Source organism: Eublepharis macularius, chromosome 6 (assembly GCF_028583425.1).
Source record: "Eublepharis macularius isolate TG4126 chromosome 6, MPM_Emac_v1.0, whole genome shotgun sequence".
In the NCBI taxonomy this organism is placed as follows: domain Eukaryota; kingdom Metazoa; phylum Chordata; class Lepidosauria; order Squamata; family Eublepharidae; genus Eublepharis; species Eublepharis macularius.
In genome coordinates, this window is record NC_072795.1 from 35,043,602 (window position 1) to 35,066,881 (window position 23,280).

A 23,280-nucleotide genomic window follows, 5' to 3' on the forward strand; every position below is an offset into this window, starting at 1 on the left:
TATTCACAGATCACACCTCGGAGAATGACCCCACTTTGATCACTATGAAGGGAAAGGTTCATGCAACTATACCAAAGGGGAAAGTGCTGTGTACTCAGCTCTTAAGCTTTCATTTACCCACAACTGGATTAGAATACTTGCTTGACATTATTTTTTACAGCTTAGGTTTCAATATCATAGCAGGGGGTGGGGGACGTTGCTGCTACTGATTCTCTCAGGCTATTTCTGCATCAGCTTTCTCAAAGGCTTGAGAAACTTATTACTTGCAAAACTAAAGGGGCAGAATGCATCATAACGAGTCGCAGCACTTGCACACACATTAGCAAGTAAACAATTTGAAGTCACTGATAAATAACGTTTTTCATCTTCATGAAGGAAAAAGCTAAATCACAAAAGCAGAACAACTGCTGTCATCCCAATGGGGAAGAAAAAAAGTTTTCAGATTTTTGGCACATTAGGACCTAAATCTCATTTAGTATAATTCCTGGGCACTCAGGTCAACTGATTGGGATTTACGCCTAATTTCTTATTCATTTGTTTGTTTAAAACATTTTTGTGCTGCATTTCCACTCAAATAGGGTCTGTAAGGCTGGAAACATTTTTATTGTTTATTTGGACATTCAGTGTTTTATTGGACATTCAGTGGCTTACATCTTTCTCCTCTCTTCTATTTCCCCTCACAATGACCCTGTGAGGTATGTTAGGCTGAGAATGTATGACTAGCCAAGGTAACCCAGCAAGCTTCCATAGCAGAGCGGAGAACTGAACCTGGGTCACCCAGATCCTAGTCCATCACTCTAGCCACTGCACTACACTGGCTCTCATATCAACATCAAAACATTGAAAAATTTCAACATTAAAACAACATTTAATATAAAGTATATATAAAATAATCCAATAAAAACATAAAGAGACAAAACACCAAAACTACAGACGAGGGACAGTAAAAATTATTGGGAAATGCCAAACAAAGCAAACCCACCTTCACCCGCTGGGAGAAGACAACAGTAGAGAGAAACAGATTAATCTCCTTAAGGAGGGAGATCCAAAGTCTTGTCGCCACAGCCTAAAAGGTTCTTTCTGAGGTTACTGGTCAATTAGCCTCACATGGCAGGGCCCCCTGAAGCTAGGCCTCTGAAGAAAATCAAAGTGGAAAGGTAGGCTCATATGGGAGAAAATGGTCCTTAAGGTATGCTGGCCCCAAATCATACAGGGCTTTAGAAGTCAATACCAGCACCTTGAATTGGGCCCAGAAGTAAATTGGAGCTTGAACAAGACTGGAGTGATATGGCCCCTACTTCTCACACCAGTCAGCATTCTGGTCACAGTATACTGTATCCACTATATTTGCTGGGCAATCTTCAAGAGCAGTTCCGTATACAGCACATTGCAGTAGTCTAATCTAGATGTTACCAGGGGCAAACATTTGCACCCCAGGAAGAGCTGCAGCTGGCTCGCTAGCCAAAGCTGGTGAAAAGCAAACCTGGCACATGCTGCAACCTGTTTATCCAACAGGAGGCCAAGGTCCAGGAGCACCCCCAACCTATGTATCTGTTTCTCTAGGAAAGTGCAACCCCATGCTGAAATGGTACTATCCCATTTCCGGGGTTAAGCTTTCTGCCTACCAGTAGCACATTTTTGGGGGATTAATGATCAGCTTGTTAGCGCCCTCATTCATTTCAAAACTTCATCCCAGCACCCATTTACAGATTCCACAGATTCCCTGGGATCTGCTGGAAACAAGCTAGAGCTCAGCGTCATCTGCATTTTGGTCGCAACTTAGCGCTTTCCCAGTGGTTTTATGTATATGTTGAAAAGCATAGGGGACAAGACAACCAGAGGCCAAGGAGCAGCAGCCCCCCAGCACCACACTCTGAAACTTACCTTCAAGTAGGACTGAAACCATCGTAGAACACTACTAGTTCCAACCACAAAAAGTCGTCCCAAAATATACCCTGATCAAGGATATCACCAACAACCAAGAGGTCCGAGAGAATTAACAGGGTCACACTCCCCCTCTCCATTTCCCAGCACGTCATCCACCAGGGTGACCAAGAACTTTTCAGTCCCATAGCCAAACCTGAAACCTGATTGGGACGGATCCGAGCAATCTGCTTCGTTCTAGTATCCCTGAAGTTGCCCAATCCTCACTCATTCAATAATCGCCTTTTCAAGAATGGTACACTTGAGACTGGATAGTAGTTATTCAACACTCCTTGGTCCAGAATATGGTTCTTAAGGAGTGCTTCAAGACAGGGGCGACTTTCCCCCTTTCTCATGGAGGTGTTTTCTGTCTCCTGAACCCAGTCTACCATCCCACTCCCCACCCTGGACAGATTTAAGCAACCAATAAGGCCAGGGGTTGTACAATCAAATGATAGGTCTCAAATTTCCAAGAATCCTGTCTGTAAGGACGTCAGGCAACTCTCAAGAGACTTCACTTCGTGAGTAAAAGTTCTTTATTGATAAGATGCCAGTATCATACACTTCTTCATACTCTTCTTCTATCATACACTTTGCCTTCTTTGATAGGACTGGCAACTACAGGAAAGTATCAAGCAGATATAGGTCCCCCCCTTTTTACCTAATCCCCCCCCTTTTTTCCTAACAGTTCTCTAACTTTTCATTCAGGAAAACAGGCTGTGTGATTCATGGACTGCTCAATGTCAAGTGGGCTCATGAGAGATTACAGGCTCGGGAAACATTACAACAGGAACAAACACCTTTCGTTCTCAGTTTCTCACCCCGAGTTCAAATAACAGAAACACCCCAACAACATCAGCTTCAGCTGCAGGGGAGTATTGAATATGACAGATGATCCTGAGTAGACATGGGCACGAACCAAAAAAATTTAACAAACCAGCGGTTCGTGGTTTGGTGCCGACGATGATCCTGAGATCGCAAACTGCAACGAACATTTTCCGTTGCCGAATCGGTTCATGGTTTGCAGTTTGTTGGGTGTGGGACGGCCCCCGTGGCACTTAGAGAGCCCATATTCCCGGGGAGTCTTTTGCAGGCTCTCCTACAGCCATCACCCAAGTTTGGAACCAAATATCGGGCACACCGGAAGGGATAGAAACCACAAACAGAACAGATGCCGGTGTATATGAACTACAAAGTTCCACACTCTCCTTATAGAAATTTTTTCTATTTATACTCTTTTAAAGTGCAAAGTGCTCATAGTGTACATCCAATAAATAATGATTAACACACAACCAATTTAACTAGTAAAGTGAAAACATATATAACTGAGCCCAACTTGTAAAGTTCAGCAGTCCATGAGCATATAAGGAAGAAAGCCAGTATATTGCACAATTGCCAAAATGGTGGCTTCCACATCCAATGTACAATGCAGACGCTGTAGCTGAGGGGTTTCTTCAGCAGCTGTATATTGCAATTGTGCAATGTACTGGCTTTCTTCCTGCTGAAATCCTGCTGAAGAAATCCTGCTGCAATATACTGGATACTTTGCAATCCTGCTGCAATGTACTAGACTTTGAAAAAAAAAAAACGGCTGGGCTGTTCCTTGCCATTCCTTTGCTTGCAAAATTCAACCCCCACACTGTATAGACCCCATAGTTTTCCCCATAGGGAATAATGGGGATTGGAGATGGTTAGGGGTACCATCTTTGGGGGGGCGTAAAGTGGACCCTGGGGTCAAATCTTCATGGGACTTGGGACTTGGGGGAACTTTAGAGGACAGTAAAGAGTAGATGCCTGGAAAAATTGGTGAAATTTGGTTAGAAAATGACCCCTCCACCCAGGGCAACCAGAAATTTCCGAATTGAGTTCCCAGTAGGAAAAAATTGCTGTATTTTACCAATTTTTCTCTGTATTATCGAAATGAACTGGAGAATGAATTCAGTATTTGAGAGATAGCGAATTTTTTTCCACTTCACATTTCTGAACCCAAACTGTTTTGTGCAAACACAGCAGTGTGCATATTTTCCAGAGTTGATGCACACAAACCTTCAAAAATCTATGTTTCCAACTGCATGGACCAAAGCTATAACAAAAGGTAATGTTGCCTGTTCACTCAAAGCAGAGATTGTGTGTGCTGAGAAGATCTCACATAGCACGCTCTTCCAGGACACGAGATAGGAGGACCGCCAAAATCATAATGATTGAAGTGTTACAGGAGCACTTGGTGATGGTGGAAAATGCTGTAATGTCATAGCCTGCTGGGCTTTGTAAAGCAAGAGACTAACAAAGGTGGTTTCCCATTGTCTACCTCTACAACCCTAGTTTCTTTGGAGGTCTCCCATACAATTACTAACCAAGGCCAATCCAGTTTAGCAGCCAAGCTCTAATGAGATCAAGCTTGCCTGGGCTATCCAAGTTAAAGCATAGGAGCGATTGCATTGCTGAAATTATTTGAGAAATAATGCTGCAGTTACAGTGAATGGGATTCTGTAAGCCACTCTTCAAAAAGGTACATATTAGAGCAATGTTAAATCACATGACAAGAGACACATCTGACGTATAGGTTCAATACATCCATTTGACGCCTGAAATAACTATAAAATATAATTCCTTTGATTTAATTTTTTAATTGTTGAAGATTTTCTCAAAAAAAATCACCCAAACAGAAGGAGAAAAGTATTCTGTAATTTCCAAACAATTACAATATCAACATTGCCAGCCACAGCTGCTGGCGAAACGTCAGGAACTACAATGCCCACAGCAATACAGCCCGGAAAACCCACAACAACCATCAATATCAACATTTTTCACAGAAAAGGTAATTTCTTTCTCTGGAAAAAACAGCCTAAATAAATCAGAGTGGAAGTCGTTCCATCCATCTGGTTTCCTTCATAAGTTCTCATTCAGCCACTCAATGTAATTGTTTTCTATCCTCTGTCCCGCAGTTAGGGTGAATGGGCTCACAGTTAACGCCATGGCCCCATGAACAGTATCCTCTGCGTGTTCGTGTATCACTGGAACTCCTGCCTTCTTAAGTCGTGAGACATACATAATCCCATCATCTCGCAAAACGTCGTACTGACACGTGACGATGTATGTGAGAGGTAAGCCTCGCAATTTGACGTCATCAACCAAGAGTGGTGCTGCTCTGGGATCCAGGAACCCTGGGTATTTCTGCCCAACCTTGGAACTTCCATGAGATGGTGTGGTATAAATATGGCCCCTTTTAAACCTTTCAGGTAGCCAGTTACTCCAGTTTACAAACTTAAACAAATCACTCGACTCTGCAGGAACATGTTGGTTGGTCTCCATTGCTTCTTTTAGAGACGTTTCGGTTGTAAAATATTCACTCCAGAATCTGACCATTAAGGACTTAGGCAGAATTGGCATGTCTGCATTCTCTTTATAGGATGGCAGATTCAGATCAAGGGTCTGAAGGGCGGGGTAAATTAAAACTTGGATCTTGAGTTTAACTTTGACTTCAGGGTCATGGAGAAGCTATAAAAGTATAGAAAATGTTGTGAACACAGGTATTTACCCATTGGTGGAGGAGATAGCTAGCCAGAAAATGTGTTTTAATATATTGCAATGCATATAAAATCAAAGAAATAAAAAATTCCAGGTTTATAGACTAAATACTTATTTTATTTAAAAATAGTTTTGAAGGAAATGCTGATCACCATTGTTTACACTATTTTACAATGATTGTAAAATCAGTTCTACAATAGTAAATATTTTCAATTTAATAGTTGGATCTTAAATATCTATTAATTAGGTCTCCCTCAGAGATGCATGATCAAAGAAAGTTCAAATGCTCTCCAACCTTCTTCCCATAATTAGTTTTACAACCAAACTGAAGCATCAGAAGATTTTCAGGTTTGTAACTTTAGGCGTTCAGCAACTGTTGAATGTGACGTTTCCTAATTTTCCCAGTAAAACCCAGGTTGAGGGAGGAGCATGTTCCTTTGCCACCACTTTCCTTTTGATCTTTAAGCCCAGGTCAAGAGAAACCATGATGAAAGCTAGTTGAGCTTGTAATGGTAGGTAATGTCATTGCAATGACTTGTACTAATAATAAAGGTTACTCTCTCGGAGCACGCACAGAATGCCTTTCCCTCATGCCTAAGTAACTGCAACTAGTCTCTGGTGCAACTGAGAAGTGGGAAGGAGTCTAGGGCAAACTATACAACTGGCATTTGCACAACTCCATTCCTTCTCACACAGAAGTCATTTCTGTGACTTCTGTGACTCCAATCTTGTTGTTACCCCCCCTTCCAATATTTCTTGATCACCAGAGGCTGCCTCTCATCCAGGCCTTTCTTTAGGTAAGAGAACCTCACTGGCATTTTTGCATTCTCTGGTAATAAAGGTAATAATTAATTTCACCTTTACTGCTGAAAGCTTCATCCAGCCTTGATCTTCAGAAACTGTGGGTGGGAGAACTCAAAGCTGAAGGAGGGAAGGAACTTAACTGTGCCAGGAGTGCCTTGCCTGCAGATTCTTCAGCTCCCCCCCCCCGAAAAACAGAAGCCCACAGAATTTTGTACCTCTAGTCCCCCCTCTCCCGGGAGCCATGTCTATCCCCCAACTTCTGCTCTAAAAATTGGACTCTTCTCCACCCCTTTACATACCTGATGGATCCAAATTTTAGTAGGGTTTATGTTAGATCTAGCCTCACTTCATTTCCTGATTCACCCTCTTGAATGTGTAAACAGGAGGAGCTAGCCCAAGATAAAGATGTCTGCATTGAAGGGGATGCTGGTGTTTCATTTTGGCTCTGCTTTCAAATGTCTGCCACTCACCTGCTGTGCCACAGCCGCAGCTAAATTTCCTCCTGCACTGTCTCCTGAAACACACACTCTGCTTGGCTCGACGTTGTATCGTTCAAGAACTTTTCTTTGCAAGAAGTACTTCACAACTGCATATGAGTCTTCAAACTGAACTGGGAAATGATATTTAGGTGCCAGTCTGTAACTATAGGGAACAATGAAAAGCACACTTTTAAGCACACTTGCTGCTTATGCAAAGCAAACCAAAACATCTTATGAAATTTGACACTGGTGAGTATTTTTCCATTGGCCAAATTGACTTGCTTATAATACATTTTATTATAATCTCTTACAAGACATGCCTGATCTTCTTTACCTTCAGTAGATATCCCCCTTTTCCCTCACTGAACTACAAGACTCACCACAGTTTAATTATCTCTGTGTTAAATGTCAGAACTTTTTTACATATTATATACTACAGAGTGCCTGCCTCTGCTCACTCTCCAACCGAGAGGCTGGGTAGCCTCTGGTAGCATGTGTGGGTAGAACTTAAAGAGTTGTCCTACTAACTAAATAGAAGTCCAGTTGCACCTTAGGGGGGCACTGCATTTTTGTTCAGTTTGGATGCAACAAACCTACACAGCTATCCCTTGGAAATTATCATTGCATGCTGGTATTCTGATAAAAGCAGGGGGGAAAGCTCTGCTATAAGCCTTAGGATGTGCCACTCCTCGGATAAAGGCAGCCATAAAAGACTTGTGGCAGGCTTCCATTCAGTTTTACAGATGAAAAAAAACCTGATCAGAATACAAGATAATTAAACATGGGCTTTGCCCTGACCTGCACTGCGCAGGCTAGCCTGATGTTGTCAGATCTTGGATGCTAGAAACACTACCAACCACCCTTCCTGTAGTTAGCAATGAATAGCAATCAATGGAACAATCAATTAATCAATTTATAATCTTAAAGTGCCAACAGTGCTCTTATAAATCAATAACAAACAATTATTGCACTATTCCATCTTTCCAGTACATACATCCAAGTCCATTCATTGCAAACATATACTTATAATAATATCCAACTGGTGGGGACAAAATCTCCAAAAGTCCAAAGTCTGTGTAGTAAATTCTTAGAAGTCCCAAAAGTGCTTGGATGGTATCCCACTGTATAAGCCGTCTCAACATGTTGAAACAAGTTTTCCTTTAGTTGATACAAGTTTTCTTTAAATGCTATAATGTTGCCACCGAGGCTGCAAAGTCACAAAGATACCAGTGCTGTGAAGTTTGCCTGTAGAATTAGAATATCACAACCGTGTCCATTTCATCCCGTTTTGTATATTTCACTTCTTCATAGGCTCCTTTGTACAATATAAATCGCGAAACTTATCAGTATTTCACCACCATGTTGGTTGCTAAAGACGGTCCGACACCATCTTTAGCAACTAAAGGAAAACTTGTTTTGATGCGTTGAGATGGCTTATACAGCAGGATAAGCCATCTCAAGCTTTTGGATAAGCTTCTGGAACTTCTAAGAATTTACTACATATACTTTGGACTTTTGGAGATTTTGTCCCCACCAGTTGGATATTATTATAGGTATATGTTTGCAATGAACGGACCTGGATGTATGTACTAGAAAGATGGAATGGTGCAATAACTGGTCGTTTCCACATGATTTACTGGCCTCTGGAGCGTTGCACAAAACATGCGGAAGATAGCATCTTCTCACATGAAATCATGCCAGGAAGACGTGATGTCGCGCAAAACTCCCAGATGATAGCGTCTTCCTAGAGCGATTTCACATGAGAAGACGCTATCTTCTGCGTGTTTTGTGCAATGCTCTGGAGGCCAGTAAGTTGTGTGGAAATGGCCAATTGTTTGTCATTGATTTATTAGAGCACCGTTGGCACTTTAAGATTATAAATTGATTAACTGATTGTTCCATTGACTGGTATTCATTGCTAACTCCGGAAAGGGTGGTTGGTAGCATTTCTAGTGTTTAATCATGGAGAAGCCTCTTGTGTTTGTTCCAGATCTTGGAAGCTAAGCAGGGTTAGTCCTGATTAGTACTCAGATGGGACACAACCAGGGAAGCCCAGGTCACTAGGCAGAGGTAGGCAATGGAAAACCACTTGTGTTCATCTCTTGCCTTGAAAACCCTCTTGCCTTTAAAACCCTGGCTGTGTCTTGATGGCACTTTATACACACAAACATGGGCTGAGTCTACATTCACTCACCCTTGCCACTCTTCTGTCATCGAGCCATGCCCACCTCATCTCCCCACCCCCAATCCCCCAGCCTCTGCTGCACAGGGGAGGGAGGAGAGCTGGCAATTCTCTTTCTTCATGCAGTGCCCCAAGGTGGAAGCAGCATGGCCTCCTCCCACTTCAGGCAACAGGAGGAGGAAGTGCAGCAAGCAGGAGAATTCAGCAGTGATGACGAAGTTGAAGGGCAATCCTAGGCAGAGTGAGTGGGCTTGGAAGGGGTGTAAATATATTTAGTATTAAAATATTAGAAGTTCATTCACTTGCATATATGTCTGTCTCTTTAATTACAAGGTGGGATTGCTGAACAGCTGAAGAATACAGATCAACTTCTCTTTTTATTGTGCTTCTGTCATCGTCATGAAACTTTTAGACCCAGGATTTTGGTAAGGAGGCATGATCATTTTTATTTTTTTAATGGAGACTGCAACACCAGATAAACATATGATGTTGCTGCCTTTTGAACTTGTTTCAAACTTTTGGAAAGGGGAGCAGTGACTGGTAAGGCTCCTGAACTAGGGGAGTACATGTTTTGGTCCAAAGCAAAAATAAATTGGCAAGCACCAAAACATATCCATAGGTGTAGGGTAAGCCTAAGGGTAAGCCTAACTCTCATAACCAACTGGCCAGAGGAACTCCATGAAGGTATTCTGTTGGGACTTGGCAGCATTATTGAACCCTAATGCTGACCAATATGGCAGAGTGAAGACAAAGTAGGGTTGCCAGGCAAGCAGTGGAAGGGTTTGGGAGAGGCAGCATCAAGGGAGAATTTTTTTTTAATTGCAGTCTCATATACTTACCAGAAGTTCTTAGTGGAAGCGACAAAGAGTAACTAGGAATTTCCAGAAACTCTATAGTAAAACCAATTTTTGAGAAATTCCTAGAGCTATCCTAGAAGCAACAAAGGGTAGCTTTAGGAATCCTAGAACTACTCCGTGTCACTTCTAGTAAGAACCTATGGCAAAGCTGGGCCTCTCTCATCAAGTTTGGTATGTAGGCAATGAGAAATATGATTATGATGAGGTTTGCACCAGGGTGGGGTTGCCCTGACAAACCAAGGGTCAACACTGAATTGGCAATGAAGTCAGTAAAATGATGTTATGGATCAGCTTAATAATAGCCTACTTATTAAGTCTTATGTTTTTAATCTAGGGTATGGGGCAACAGAATTCTGGCCATTTTTAAAGCATTCTCTCGGGAAATCATCTTTAGATGATTAGCTGTATGCCAATTATTATCCAATCTATCAGTATATTCCAAATACATGAAAATTACTGCAGATGGCTGGTGGAAAATTTTGTGACTGAATGCCCATCAAGTCACTATTTATGGTGTCCCCCATAAATAAACCATAAGGCAAGAAACATTTTTCAGAAGTGGTTTTCCATGGTCTGCCTCTGCATAACAACCCTAGACCTCCTTGGAAGTCTCTCACCCAACTACTAACCAGGGCTGATCCTGCATGGCTTCTGGGATCTGATGAGATCAGGCTAGCCTGGGCTAGTACACAGTAATACAGAATACAAGATGCTTCAACAGCAGAGCTAAATGACTGCTGGGGATGGAATAATCCATTGGCAGTTTGAGTCACACCTATGAGACTGAAGCCTGTCTGACTCTAGGTAGTCTGTGAATCATTCACAACTGCATACCTGCCTTCCCATAGCAATCCAAAGCTTCCTTGCTTTCCGAAAGCATTTTAAGACATTCTTGTTTGGGCTGGCTATTAACACTGAGTATTAAGCTGTAGTGGGATCATTTTAATTACGTGCCTGCCTTAAGCCAGGAAAGAAATATGGGGAAATATGTAGGTCAGTCATCTTTGGTTACCATTCAGAATAGAGTTTAGAGCTCTTGCGCAATTAAATCAGTGGGCTTTAATACCTCTATGTATTCACTGGATTGTGCCCTTTTTATTTATTTTCCTGTTTGTGAGCAAACACTATTAAGAACAGTCCTAAAGGCTATAAATGAAACAAAAATGCACAGTGATAAAAAAAAGTTACGTTTGAACCATATTCCTTACTCGACTGATACGACCACAGCATTTAACTGTTCTGAAGTCCTTCTTGACAGGAGGTCATAAGATTTCATGCCTGCAACAAATTAAGTGACAGAGTGTGCTTTAATGCTCTTCAAAAAAAATCAGTTCAATGTTTCTCTTGGCAGTGGGTTTTTGGAACTTTTCCCATGACTTTGTGCTTCCTGGGAGGAGTAATCCAATTTCTACACAGGATGCTTAATTTGCCGACGACATGTAATGGAAGAAGATGCCCTATTTCTAACACACAGAGGGCACTGACTCAACATCCCACTGTCTTTCCCTGTCCCCTTGCATCTATTTTATCTTAATATTAATCACACTTCAGGGAATAATCTTTTTCAGCATGATATACCTCCCAGAAAAGGACAGTTTGCAACCTGAATTTTAATTTCACAAAGAATAGCTTACAAAGAAGCTACCATTCATTCATGTCTGCATATGCAAACAAAACAGGGAATAAAAAGGGAAATGTGATGCTGGAAAGCAAGAACTTGCCCAAATAATGTTGTACACTACAGTTGCCAATAGGGGTGTGCAATTCGGGTTTTCAAATTGGGATAAATACCCGAATCGGACCAGATTTGTAAAGATTTGTGATTTCCAAATAGGGGCCAGTAAGGAATAAGGGAGGCAGGAGATTTGGAAATGCCAAATCAAAGCTTCCTGAAACAATTTGGGTTGCTTTGGAAAGCTTCAGGGAACTTTGAAACCCCGCAGGTGGCTTCAGCTGACCAGTAAGGGAGCTCCCTCCTCCATGAGTCAGCTGGAGCTAGCCTCAGGGTTTGAATTTAAAGCACTGGAAAGGGGCTTTAAACTTCAGCTGGCAAGTGTGGAAGTTCCTCCCACCTCCCAGCTGAAGTGCGGGGAAGCCCTGAAATGGGTGCTTTAAACTTCAGCTGAGATGCATGGGATTCCCCCACCAGCTGAAGCCCAAAAGAAGAGCTTTAAACTTCAGCCGGGGATGATCCCCCCCCAGCTGAGATACAGGGAAGCCCCAAAATGCTTTAAACCCTGGCTTCAGCTATCAGGTGAGGACTTCCCCGCCTGCCAGCTGAAGCAAGACTGGAGGGGGTTAAAGCGCCTCTTTCCATGCCACTTGTGAGCAGCATAGAAAGAGGTGCTTTAAATCCGGGCTTCAGCTGTCAGGCAGGGGCTTCCCTGCCTGCCAGCTGAAGTAAGGCACATGGTTTAAAGTGCCCTTTTCTGTGCTGCTTGCCAGTGACGTGGAAAGGAGCACTTTAAACCCCAGCTTCAGCTGTCAATTAGGGACTTCCCCGTCCACCAGCTGAAGCAAGCTGCAGGGCTTGCTGCTTCACAAATCGCTTATTTCCAACTCTTTTTCCTGCTTCAGAGATTCCAAAGCGGGAAACCCAATTTTTTTTTGTTGCACACCCCTACTTGCCAACTTAGGCTTGGAAAATTCCTGGAGATTTGGAGAAAGTACCTGGGGAGAATGAAGTTTAGGGAGGGGAGGGACATCAGCAGGGATGCGATGCCTTAGAGTCTGCCCTCTGAAAGCACCATTTCCTCTGGGGAAATGAATTTCTGTAATTCCAGTAGAGCACCAGACCCCCACCTGAAAGTGAAGCATCAACCACATTGATAGTGCTCCTGTAATCCGGAGCCTGGGCTGGCATTGCATTGGTGTGCAGTGGTGAGGAGTTCTTGATTGCTCTCCTAGTGATCAAATTGGGCTGAAGGCACTGTTTTTAGAAGCAGATGTGAGCCAATAATTCCCACCATTCTAGTAGCATTGGAATTTACCCAACACAAAACATAATCCCATCCATCTGTTAGGTTTTTGGGGAACCAGTGGACAATATCTCTTTTTTGCTGGTGCCTATAATTTAAACAGAATAGCAGTTCACTTTACAAGTCTTGAATCTTCTTTTGCTAAAGGAAGGGGTTGTATTATAGATCATTTTCCAATGTAAAACCTATGACAGTACAATAACATGACACATTTTTCACTGAAAATCCACATCAAGTCTTGCTTACTTGGTGCTCCTATACACCATCCACCTCCATGAATGTAAATCACAGCTCTTTTTAAGGAATCAGGCTTCCCTTTAGGGATGTACAAGCGAACTGGAACATCATTGAATTTGGTGTCTTCCACAATGACCTTTTCATCTGATAGTGGTGGGGTATAGTCCGTATTTGAAATCATCATCTTCAAAAAGTCCATGTGGTGTGCAAAACCCAGCTTCTCAGCAATTGTAGCCTAGAAAATTAGGAATATTCATATCAATGTATTATGCAAAGCTCAAACTGCGTGCCTGTTTTCTTTTACATAAAATCTGTATTCAAACACTTAAGGATGCATTATTATCATCGCCATTAATCATTTAAACTCTTATGCGGTCCCTTTTTTTTTACCCAATAAATGAAGTCCAGTGGCAGCAGCAATAAATGAAGTTTCACTACATTTCACTAGAACAGCTGCTGTTGATAAAGAAAACTTTTAAGAGAAATAAAGTTCCTCAGCCTCAAGAATGAGATGAGAAAAAAATGGAGAACAGCAATGACGATCCTCTCTGTGTTGTGGTAAAAAAAGAGCTAAGGGAACAGTACCCCTCCTCCTGGTCATGTCATGTTTGGTAGGAAAGCCCACTGTGTTCCTGCACAGATGACCATTTGATGAACAATTACAGATAAGTCCAACTTTGTTTTTTACCACCACGTGCTTGATCATCTCGAACCAGTCAGATTAGGTGGTAGCCTTGCTAACTATGTCTTTATCCAATCCTATTTCCTGAGAGCCTGACCTGTCACAAATCCTCCAAAATGTGATGCCTACCCAATGAGATTCGAAATCATTAATACATTATTTGGGCCCCCTATGCCACGCTACCAGATTTCTTGAATTGTACTGCCAAAGGCTTTCTTCTGCTCCTGTTTGTCTATAAAATATTTCTTTTCTTTTTCAATTGGTGGGAAGGATCTACTGTGTGATAGCCTGGTTCCTTGAGTATTCCCGATGCAATCCTAAAAACATTTTCCTGGCCACAAGCCCATTAAACAGACTTGAGTAGGAATCCAAGTAAGACCTGCTTAGGATTGCTTTCATTTCAATTGAGTAGGAGGAAAAGGTTACAAGTGGGAAAGCATTTAACATGGAAACAGAAAACAAATCGAATATTTAAAATGAGTACCTCTAAGAATGACTAGAAAGCTGAATCAAGTCTATAAAAAGAGCCTAAATTTGTGTGTTACATATACCAGAAAAATACTGGGGGAAGAGAGAGAGAGAGAGAGAGTGTACGTGAGTACAGGTTGCTAAGTAGTGGGGTTGCCAACCTCCAGGTAGGGCCTGAAGATCACCTAGAATTATCTCCAGACTATACAGATAAGTTCCCCTGGAAAAAATGGCAGCTTTGGAGAATGGACTCCATGACATTAGACCCCACTGAAGTCCCTCCCCTCCCCTCCCCAAACTGTCATCTCTCCAGGCTCCACCCCCAAATCTCCAGAAACTTCCCAATCCAGAGTTGACAACTATACCCAGCACTCAGACAAGTAATCCAAAAGACTGGCTATAGAGGACAAGATACATATAGAAACAGGGGCTACAAAAATCTCATAACTATAAAACACTGAGCAAGGAGAAAATTAGTTGGGAATGAAGACACTCCCTTTTTGCAAACAATCTAAGCAATCACTGTCATTTTCCTGAAGAAAAGCATGCAAAATTACCTCTGTTTGGAAGTGTTAGCATTTTCAGTTTGTTCCTGGAAATCACCACCCGGTTCTAGAGTTAGAACAAGCTTCAGCTAGAATGTTGAGTCAAATTCAACTGATGACTCAGATTCACATATCAGTGTTTATCTATGTCCCACTTGATGAGCTTCAACAAAACTCAGGTAGTTTCCCCATGGCTTAAAAACAGCGCCCCACTCATGGAACCCTGGCAGCTTTTTAGCGTGATTTCTGACGTCACCATTTCCAAAATGGATGCAGGCAGTTGTGATTCCATTTTTGTGGCACCATGAGAATATGTATCTAGTGCTGGGAATGTGAGACAGGATTGTATTCTGTTGGTGTACCCCCCCATCCTGCTACCTAACCATCTTTTTGCCTGAGTTGACACTAGAGGTGGGCAAAAATCGCAATACGAAGCAAAAAACCGCACAAACCGGGTCGATTCGTGGTTCATAAAAAGCAGTTCATGAGGCCGCGTTTTCCATGAACTCCATGACTTTTATTGCCCGCAACCAGGAGAAGGGGGCTGTCACTTTCACACACTCCTGTGTTGGGTTCAGCCGATCGGCTGAAGCCGGTGCAGGGCGTGTGAAACTGACAGCCCCATTCTCCTGCCGCCAGGGAAAACCCAGTGCACTTAAGAAGTCGAGCTGCATCAAAAAACCAGTTTGTAATATCTCTCTATCACTACTTGAATTGATACGCCATCCTAAAATTGCTTAGATTAGCTACTAAATTCTACCCTGTAACTGGGGCATAAACCTGGCACCTGGTTGTGTATAAACATGGCACCAGTGTGGCTGTGCTGATAGAGGGTCCAGATATGGGCATACTAGGGGAACAGTGGAGGAGTAAACAAAACTCAACTGGTATTATAAGGTCCTCAGTCCACCTTTATGGGGGCAGGGTAACATCAGAGAGAGATGCAAGCACTGGTATGTGTTAATTAATTTCTTCAATATATGGCTAACATGTGGGTGTTACCCCATAGTTGGTGCATGTTGATAGTATTGCTATGGACTCCAGTTCGAAGGTCTCAGCTCCAATGGAGTTGGGTATTTTGACATTTCTTTTCTCTACAAAGTGAGCATAAAATACTGATGAGCTACCCTAGCATCATGGCAAAATCAATAATGCACTGGTGCCTGGAGCAGTCAATTATTTAATCACTCAAGCTATATTAAATTGCACTTTGTTAATTATATGATGCAAAACTAAAGCTATGCAGTTGCTGCAGAATGCCTACTAAGCCCCAAGAATGCCAGCTGGTACTCCTACAGAATCTGCAGGTGTTTTCACATGGAAGCAGGGATTTTTCCCCCAGGCCGCGAAACACAGCCTATGTCTGCATGTGTCAGCTTTTGTAAGTTTCTCTTTAAACTCCAAGTAGGAGAATTTAATTCTTCAAACTGTGAAACCAAAGACTAAAGTTCTTCTAATCACTTTGCCTTTTATCTTATCCCAATATCCATTTTTGTGTCCATATTAGCAACATTCAGATAGCTAAAATCCACAGGCACATTCAGACAAGAGTTATTGAACAGTCTAGACTGTAGTAATCTGTTGGCACTCTACTTGGATGGCCAGTAGGCTACAACTACCGAGGCCGCCAAATAACAACTGATATTTCATGGTCAGTCTAGCAGGGCAGAGGGGAAGAGATATTTTAGGGCATGTTGAAATGACAATAATAATGTAGTACATCAGCAGAGACAACAATTGTGCAAAGCTCAGAGGAGCAAGAGCTAGCTGAGGGAATAAGTACAACTAGGAGCAGTTGTCAACCTACATGGGGGCCTTTACTTCCTTGTCATGCCAGGAATGACCTCATTCCTGGCATGACAAAGAGGTGCTCTGCAGCATGTGGGGAGCTGCAGGGCTCCTGGGCACATTCCCCGTGCCTTTCCCCCCCACTGGCCAGATAAGTGGGGGAGGCAGAGGCTGGAAATGGAGCATCCTATGCCCCCACGGGGGGAATGGGATCCGTAACAATTAGTGGGATAGTGTATACTTATCCCTTTCTCTATCAGCCATTTTTTCCACTTCAAATCACCACTAGCAGTCCCCCCCATGGTTCTAACTGAGAGTTTGTAAAGGAACACCATTGCATAGGAAAAATTGCTTGTGAGGTGCACCATTAAGAAACGTGGTTACAACACAGCAGGATGGGGTTGCCAGACCCGTCTTGGCTACCATCTGAAGACAGAGGAGGCAGAGATGGTGGCGGGGGGGGGCATACAAAATGGCATGATACAACTACTTGGAAAATCCAGAAGTGATGTTATGCCTCTTTAGGAACTTCTGAAAACTCTATGATAAAAATGAATGGGTTTACCATAGAGTGTCTAGTGATCCCTAAAGAAGTATGATATCCCTTCTGGGTTTCCCTGGAAGTGACATCACACTCTCACCAACATCATTTTTTTTAAAAAATTAAATTTTCTTTTCCCCACTAGCCATGGGAGTGCCAGTAAGCACATGACAACCCTACAGTAGAACAACAAGAAGTTTGGGCTTTTATTTCTTTAAAACATATATGTCTAAAAGGACTCAAGGCACCTACCAACAGTTCCGAACATTAAAAAAAAACAATAAAAGTAAACTCAAAGCAATAAAAGGACTCAAAACTCATCAAAACCAAATATAATTAGAGTATCACCCACAAACAAACAAAAGACTCCATTCCAAACAAATTGAAGCTTAATTCCCAATAATACGACAACTGTTTTTAAGAAAATGCCCTTTGAAAAACCAGTTCACATGTGGACTTTTGGAAAGCTAGATGGCCAGGGCAGAGTCTCTGGGAGACTACCCCCTAACAGTGAAAAAGCAAACAACAAAACTTGATTACTAGACAAAAGTATATGAGCTTATCAAGAGGAAGACAAAATTAACAAAGAATGATAGGCCCACAGTGCACATTATACCAGGAGAGATAGTCCTTCAGACACAAAGCCCTTTAATTGAATTCAGACACAAACTGGCAGCCAGTATAGAAGTTTTGAGATAGGTATAGCATGAAGGCATTGATTCACTTGACTTTTGTACTCTGTATCAGAGCCAACTACATAAAACTACACAGACTGTTTTACATAGACTGTTTAACCCAGCTGGGATAACTGCTGGCAGTAGAACTAGTCCACAAATGAAAAATTCAAGCAAATACAAGCAAGATTCAAAAGGACTCACTCCTGGACTCACTTTTCCAGTTGTCTTGTGAAAAAGCCCTGTCCCTTGGATTAAGGGGTAAATAACAGGTGACGTAATTTACCTCCAGCTGTTCTCAACAGCAGCCTGTACACAGGCTTTCTCTTTGGTGGCCCCTAGACTGTGGAACGGCCTGCCTAAGGAGGCCAAGAGGAGAGCCCCCACACACCTGGCTTTCCACGACCAATATAAAACCAAATTATTCAAAAAGGCTTTTTACTCAGATAGCAGGGCGGTATTGTAGGGAGGGAGTCTCAGATGTTTCGCTAATGAGTTAGGGACCATGGACTTCACCATTATGTTGCCTTACATATTATCTGTTGCTTTAAATATGTACTCCTGTATACTACCTGTGGTTCATGTTGTCTGATGTCAGTCCAAGAATTATGTTCTGTTTCAGCAATTCTTCAACCCCGTATTGGATCCTTGCTAATGATATGTCTTTGTAAACTTGTATTCATTTACCCTATGACATTGTTTAAGGAAATATCCTTGACACTGTATGGAAATACCTGCCCTTGTCCTTGCTACTGATTGTATTAATCTCACACTATGTAATCCGCCTTGAGTCTCAGTGAGAAAGGCGGACTATAAATAACATACATACATACATACATACATACATACATACATACATACATACATACATACATACATACATACATACATACATACATACATACATACTAAAAGGGGGTAGACATTTTTCCTCAGGCCTGTTGACAACCGTACTTGCTCTATGGGGCAAGTGGCCCTAGACAAGAAGTCTGCAGAGCTGTGCACCTTCAACACCCAGTGGGGGAGATACCACTTCAATTGGCTGCTCTTCGTCATCAAGTCCGTCAGCAAGTTCTTTCAGCAGAAAAATCATCATTCCATATTGTGTTAAAACTGCTGTATGTCCTACACTAAGGAGTCAACAGGTCTAAAGTGCATGCTAGGGCACTGATGTATTGGCCCAATATGAATGCACAGATAGAGTGGTTGAGTTGGCAACTGCCAGCCAGCCAATCACTGACAACCAATGATTCCACATGAGATTCCGGACTTCTTGTGGTTGAAAGTAACTGCTAACATATTTCAGCTACAAGGACACAGCTGCCTGGTAATCAGACTACTTCTTCCAGAATTTCTTCACCTGGCTGATAAATTGGCCATGATTGTAGAAGCAAAGCTAAAGGCAACATTTGCGCACCATGGCATACCAAAAAAAAAAAAAAATCATTTGTGACCTCATGTCTTTTGCCAGTCAAGCAATGCAAGACTTTGCCACATACCAGGGTATTGCCTTAACACACTGAGACAGAGTGCATGGATCAAACTATCAAACACATTATCTAGAAAGTGCTATAAGAAGGTACTGGCCCTCATTTTGCATTGCTAAATCTAAGGAATACTTCCATAACCAAATTGGATATTACTAAGGAGGACCCATCTTTACCTGCCACAACTCTAGACTTGTGGCCCCAAATACCACTAGGGGTGCATTCTAGATTGTACCCTCACTCCCAGTTCTGAAGTGGTTTTGATAGGTTGACAGTGAATTGATAATGCTAGCTTGAAGGAGGATGTGATGTATATATGAGTGTATGCCTTTAAGCATTCCCTCTCAAACTAGTTTCTGTTTCCCTCTTCAATGCATGTATGGGAGGGGCCTCATTAGAATTTCAGGTCCTATGTTAGCCATCACAGTCCATGTGTGCCAGTGTTCTTCCCTTTGGGAGTAATAAAACCCTGTTGTTAGAACTGCTTAAGTCTCCTACATGCTGACTGTTTGGGTAGGCAAGCCCACTCCTACACACATGAACCCAGGGAATACTACCCTTTCCCCCACTGATCTTATAACGTGCACAAGATGAAGGAGTATTTTATTGCCCTGCCTATAGAATGCTGAGGAACAACCAGGCATGATACCTAACAAACATATTGAAAAGGGACTTTTGGCAAGGATTGGGCTTAATATTTGCTTAGGGTGGCTGTTTGTTTTCTAGCAGGGATCTTACTCCTTTAAAAGCAGGTTGACCGGAACAATTAGAGGTGAAGGAGGAAAACTTCACTTGCATAGATTCAAGTCCAGAAGCACCTTAAAGGCCAACAAGAGATCTTTGAATCTCAAAAGCATATACTATAGAAATATAAGCTTTATATAAGTGAATCTGAAGGGTATTTGACAGAGACAGCTTTGACTCTCGACTTTGTCAGATACCCTTCAGATTCACTTGCATAACATCTGTATGTCCACTCAGGCTGCTGTTTAAAGCCATTTCTTTGGGGCAAGTCCAAAGAAATGGTGGCTATCCTACATCTGTTGGAGTGATTTGTTATCACAACACAAAACCATTGGCATTTTTTGCTTCATTCCTAATGCAAATTTCTCCCTCTCTTAATTAGAATTGTACTTTGTACTTTTGTACTTTTCTCCCTTGCTCTACCAGGCTATGCCTTTCTATGTTATTTATTTCTTCTCCTGTGCCTTTATAAGCATATCTTCATTCCCTTCTGATGCATGGGAACTACTCCAGGCATGAAAGCCACATGAAAGCAGGTGCCACACAAAAATCCAGGTGTAGAACACTCATTGAAAACGCTGAGAAAGCTACTCTTAATTTAAACAGAGTGCTGAAAGCTGAACTGTGTTCCCTTCTGGCACTTGCTTGAAATCACCGAGTAGCTTCAAAAAGGCATGCAAAGACCACATCATTTGAAGATTCCCACGTCTGTCATAAAGCAGTTAATCTGGATATCAATTAAATACAGGGATTATTTCAATATGAACTTTCATCATGAAAGCTCATATTGAAATAGATATTAAGGTGCTGCAGGACTTTTGTTTTAAGTCAATGAGTACCAACAAATATATTTACTTACTTCATTTATACCCCACCTTTCCCCCCCTATAGGGACCGAAAGCACCATATATTGTTCTGCTCTTTCCCATTTTATCCTCACAACAACCCTGTGAAGTAGGTCAGGCTGAGAGTATATGACTGGCCCAAGGTTAGATCACCCAGTAAGCTTCTGTGGCAGAGTGGGGATTCAAACCTGGGTCTCCCAGATCTTAGTCTAACACTTTAACCTTTATACCATACTGGTTCCAACACATGCAGGTTATAATAACAGGAGCATGTTTTAAACCTGCAGTAGCCATATATTTGTCACACAGATCCAATGCAGAGTCCTGTTTGCAGCTGTTTTTCTTTTGCATACAACTGTATTAAGAAATGGTATTAGTGCTAAGGGAAACTTATTAGAAAATTCTCAGAGCTTTATTAAGACTGCATTAATTACTACTCAAAATAGAATAGTTTATTTATAACAACACTATGCAGACTAAATAGTATGTATAAAATATGAATCACAGCAGTTATATCAATACAGCCACAGCTGTATATTTTATCAAAGAGTGTGTCTCATTTTTCTGACTCAAGGACACTGAGCTAATATTTAAAAAAAATAGATTGCAAAAAGAAAAAAGGCTGCAGCACCTTTCTACAGCTGTAAATGTTAAGTAACAGGTGGTTCCCCTTCCGTTTATTAACCTGTTAATATTTAGTATACTTATATCTAAATAATTCAATAGAGAGAAAAATATAAATTGTTTCTTCATTTCCTGTCCCCTCTGTCACAGTTTGTGCATTGTAAAAGTATTTGGTTAGGGTACTATACACTTGCATTTTAGAACCCCAGACATTCTCTATGTTCTCTTTGTTGCCTCATTTCCGTAGGAATCCATCTTCTGACTTTTTAAAAAAAATCACAGAGAGATACTTAAAATAACCAAAAATTTAAACTTACCACATGTCCCACAGTTCTATAGAGAGTATTAATCAACATCACCTTCCAACGATCTTCAGCATTCTCTGGAATGGGACTGTAAAAATAGTAAGCAATCAAAACAGAAGCCATCAGAAGGCCCAAGAACTTGATCCCCATGTTGCACTACAACCAGATTGTTTCAAGACTGATTCTCATTGAATGTTCTTCCTAGTTCTGAGTCAGTGGCAAGTCAGTTGACAGCAACAGTGTTAGTCTGCAGGCACAGATCACACCACAGAGAATGGCCCTGCTTTGATCCCTGTGGAGGGAAAGGATTGTGCAACTATACCAGAGGGGAAAGTATTGTGTACTCAGCTATTAAGCATTCATCCACCCACAACTGGATTAGAATACTTGTCATTATTTTTTACAGCTTAGGTTTCAATATCAAAGCAGGGTGTGGTTCCACACAGGTCTACATTGTGCAGATGCAATGCTGGCAGTGAAATATTGTTTCTTTGTTATCATCAGTGCCACAAAGTGGGTTTTAAAAACAAGCTCCAACCCATGTCTTGTTGGATTTGTACCAAGTCTCTCTGCTGTCCCTCTATCTGTCTCCCTGGTCTTTTCATCAACCACAGTAAACCAAAGTGCTGCCTAGGCTGTTAGACATGAGAGAGGGTGCCTAGAAACACTCTCACCCATTTTATAACTTACAAATTAAGACGTGCAAAGTCTTGTATACTTGGCACAGAACTTGTTCAGGGGACTCCCTCTGATTGACAAGAATATATGTGACAAGCGAAAGAGAGAAAGTGAGAACTCAGGATTCAACAACAAAGAGTGAATTGGAAAGTTTCACCTCAACTGAAACACTCTTGTCATGTCAGCAATAAGAGAGTTACAGGCATAGTCCTCCTGTACTGATGACTGTACACTGGTAAATTTAATGTAATATAGTCCAAATCCTATGCTCTCTCAGTGGCGAAGTCAAAAAGCACAAGAATTGCAAGAAACAATATTGTTTCTTTTTCTTTTCTTTTTTTTAAAGAAAATTTTATTGGGTAGGTTAAAATAAGTATTACAAATTACATACATCATCCATTTTCCTTTTATCTTCTACATACTAATTGTTTTACTATATACTTACTTGATATAAGCACTTCCCACTGTCCCTCCCCCTCCTTCCTTAGACCCCCAACAGCACTAAAACCTTTTTATCTCTTAACAAATTCCTTCTATTCTATTACTTCTCCCAATTCTCAAAGGTAAAGTTCTTACATATATTCTAGTTCCATTATCATATACACATCAGTAATTATCTATAGACCATAACTGTCCTTTACATCCCACTCGTTTTCCAGATATTCTTTAAATTTTTCCCAATCCTTTAAAAATTCATTTGAGCTTTGTTCCCTTAATTTTCTGGTCAGCTTGTCCATCTCCACCATGTACAACAGCTTTCATATCCATTCTTCAATTTCTGGTACCTCCTCTTGCTTCCAGTATCGTGCATACAGTAGGTCTTGCTGCTACCGTCATGTACCATAATAGTGTTCTATCCATTGCATTAATTTTTTCCATATTAAGTCCAAGCAAAAACAATTCAGGGCTTT

At 41.5% G+C, this 23,280-nt stretch overlaps 1 protein-coding gene across 1 annotated transcript; it reads right to left on the minus strand.

Moving 5' to 3' along the window:
- Window positions 1-4,588: 4,588 nt before the first annotated feature.
- On the minus strand, window positions 4,589-21,990 carry LOC129332588 (arylacetamide deacetylase-like). The gene is made up of 5 exons (XM_054983804.1): window positions 21,704-21,990; window positions 12,998-13,223; window positions 10,982-11,051; window positions 6,726-6,897; window positions 4,589-5,421 (listed from the first exon to the last, which is right to left on the minus strand). Exons 1-5 carry the CDS (start codon window positions 21,839-21,841, stop codon window positions 4,813-4,815), a joined length of 1,215 nt encoding a protein of 404 aa, XP_054839779.1. The 5' UTR covers window positions 21,842-21,990; the 3' UTR covers window positions 4,589-4,812.
- Window positions 21,991-23,280: the final 1,290 nt, after the last annotated feature.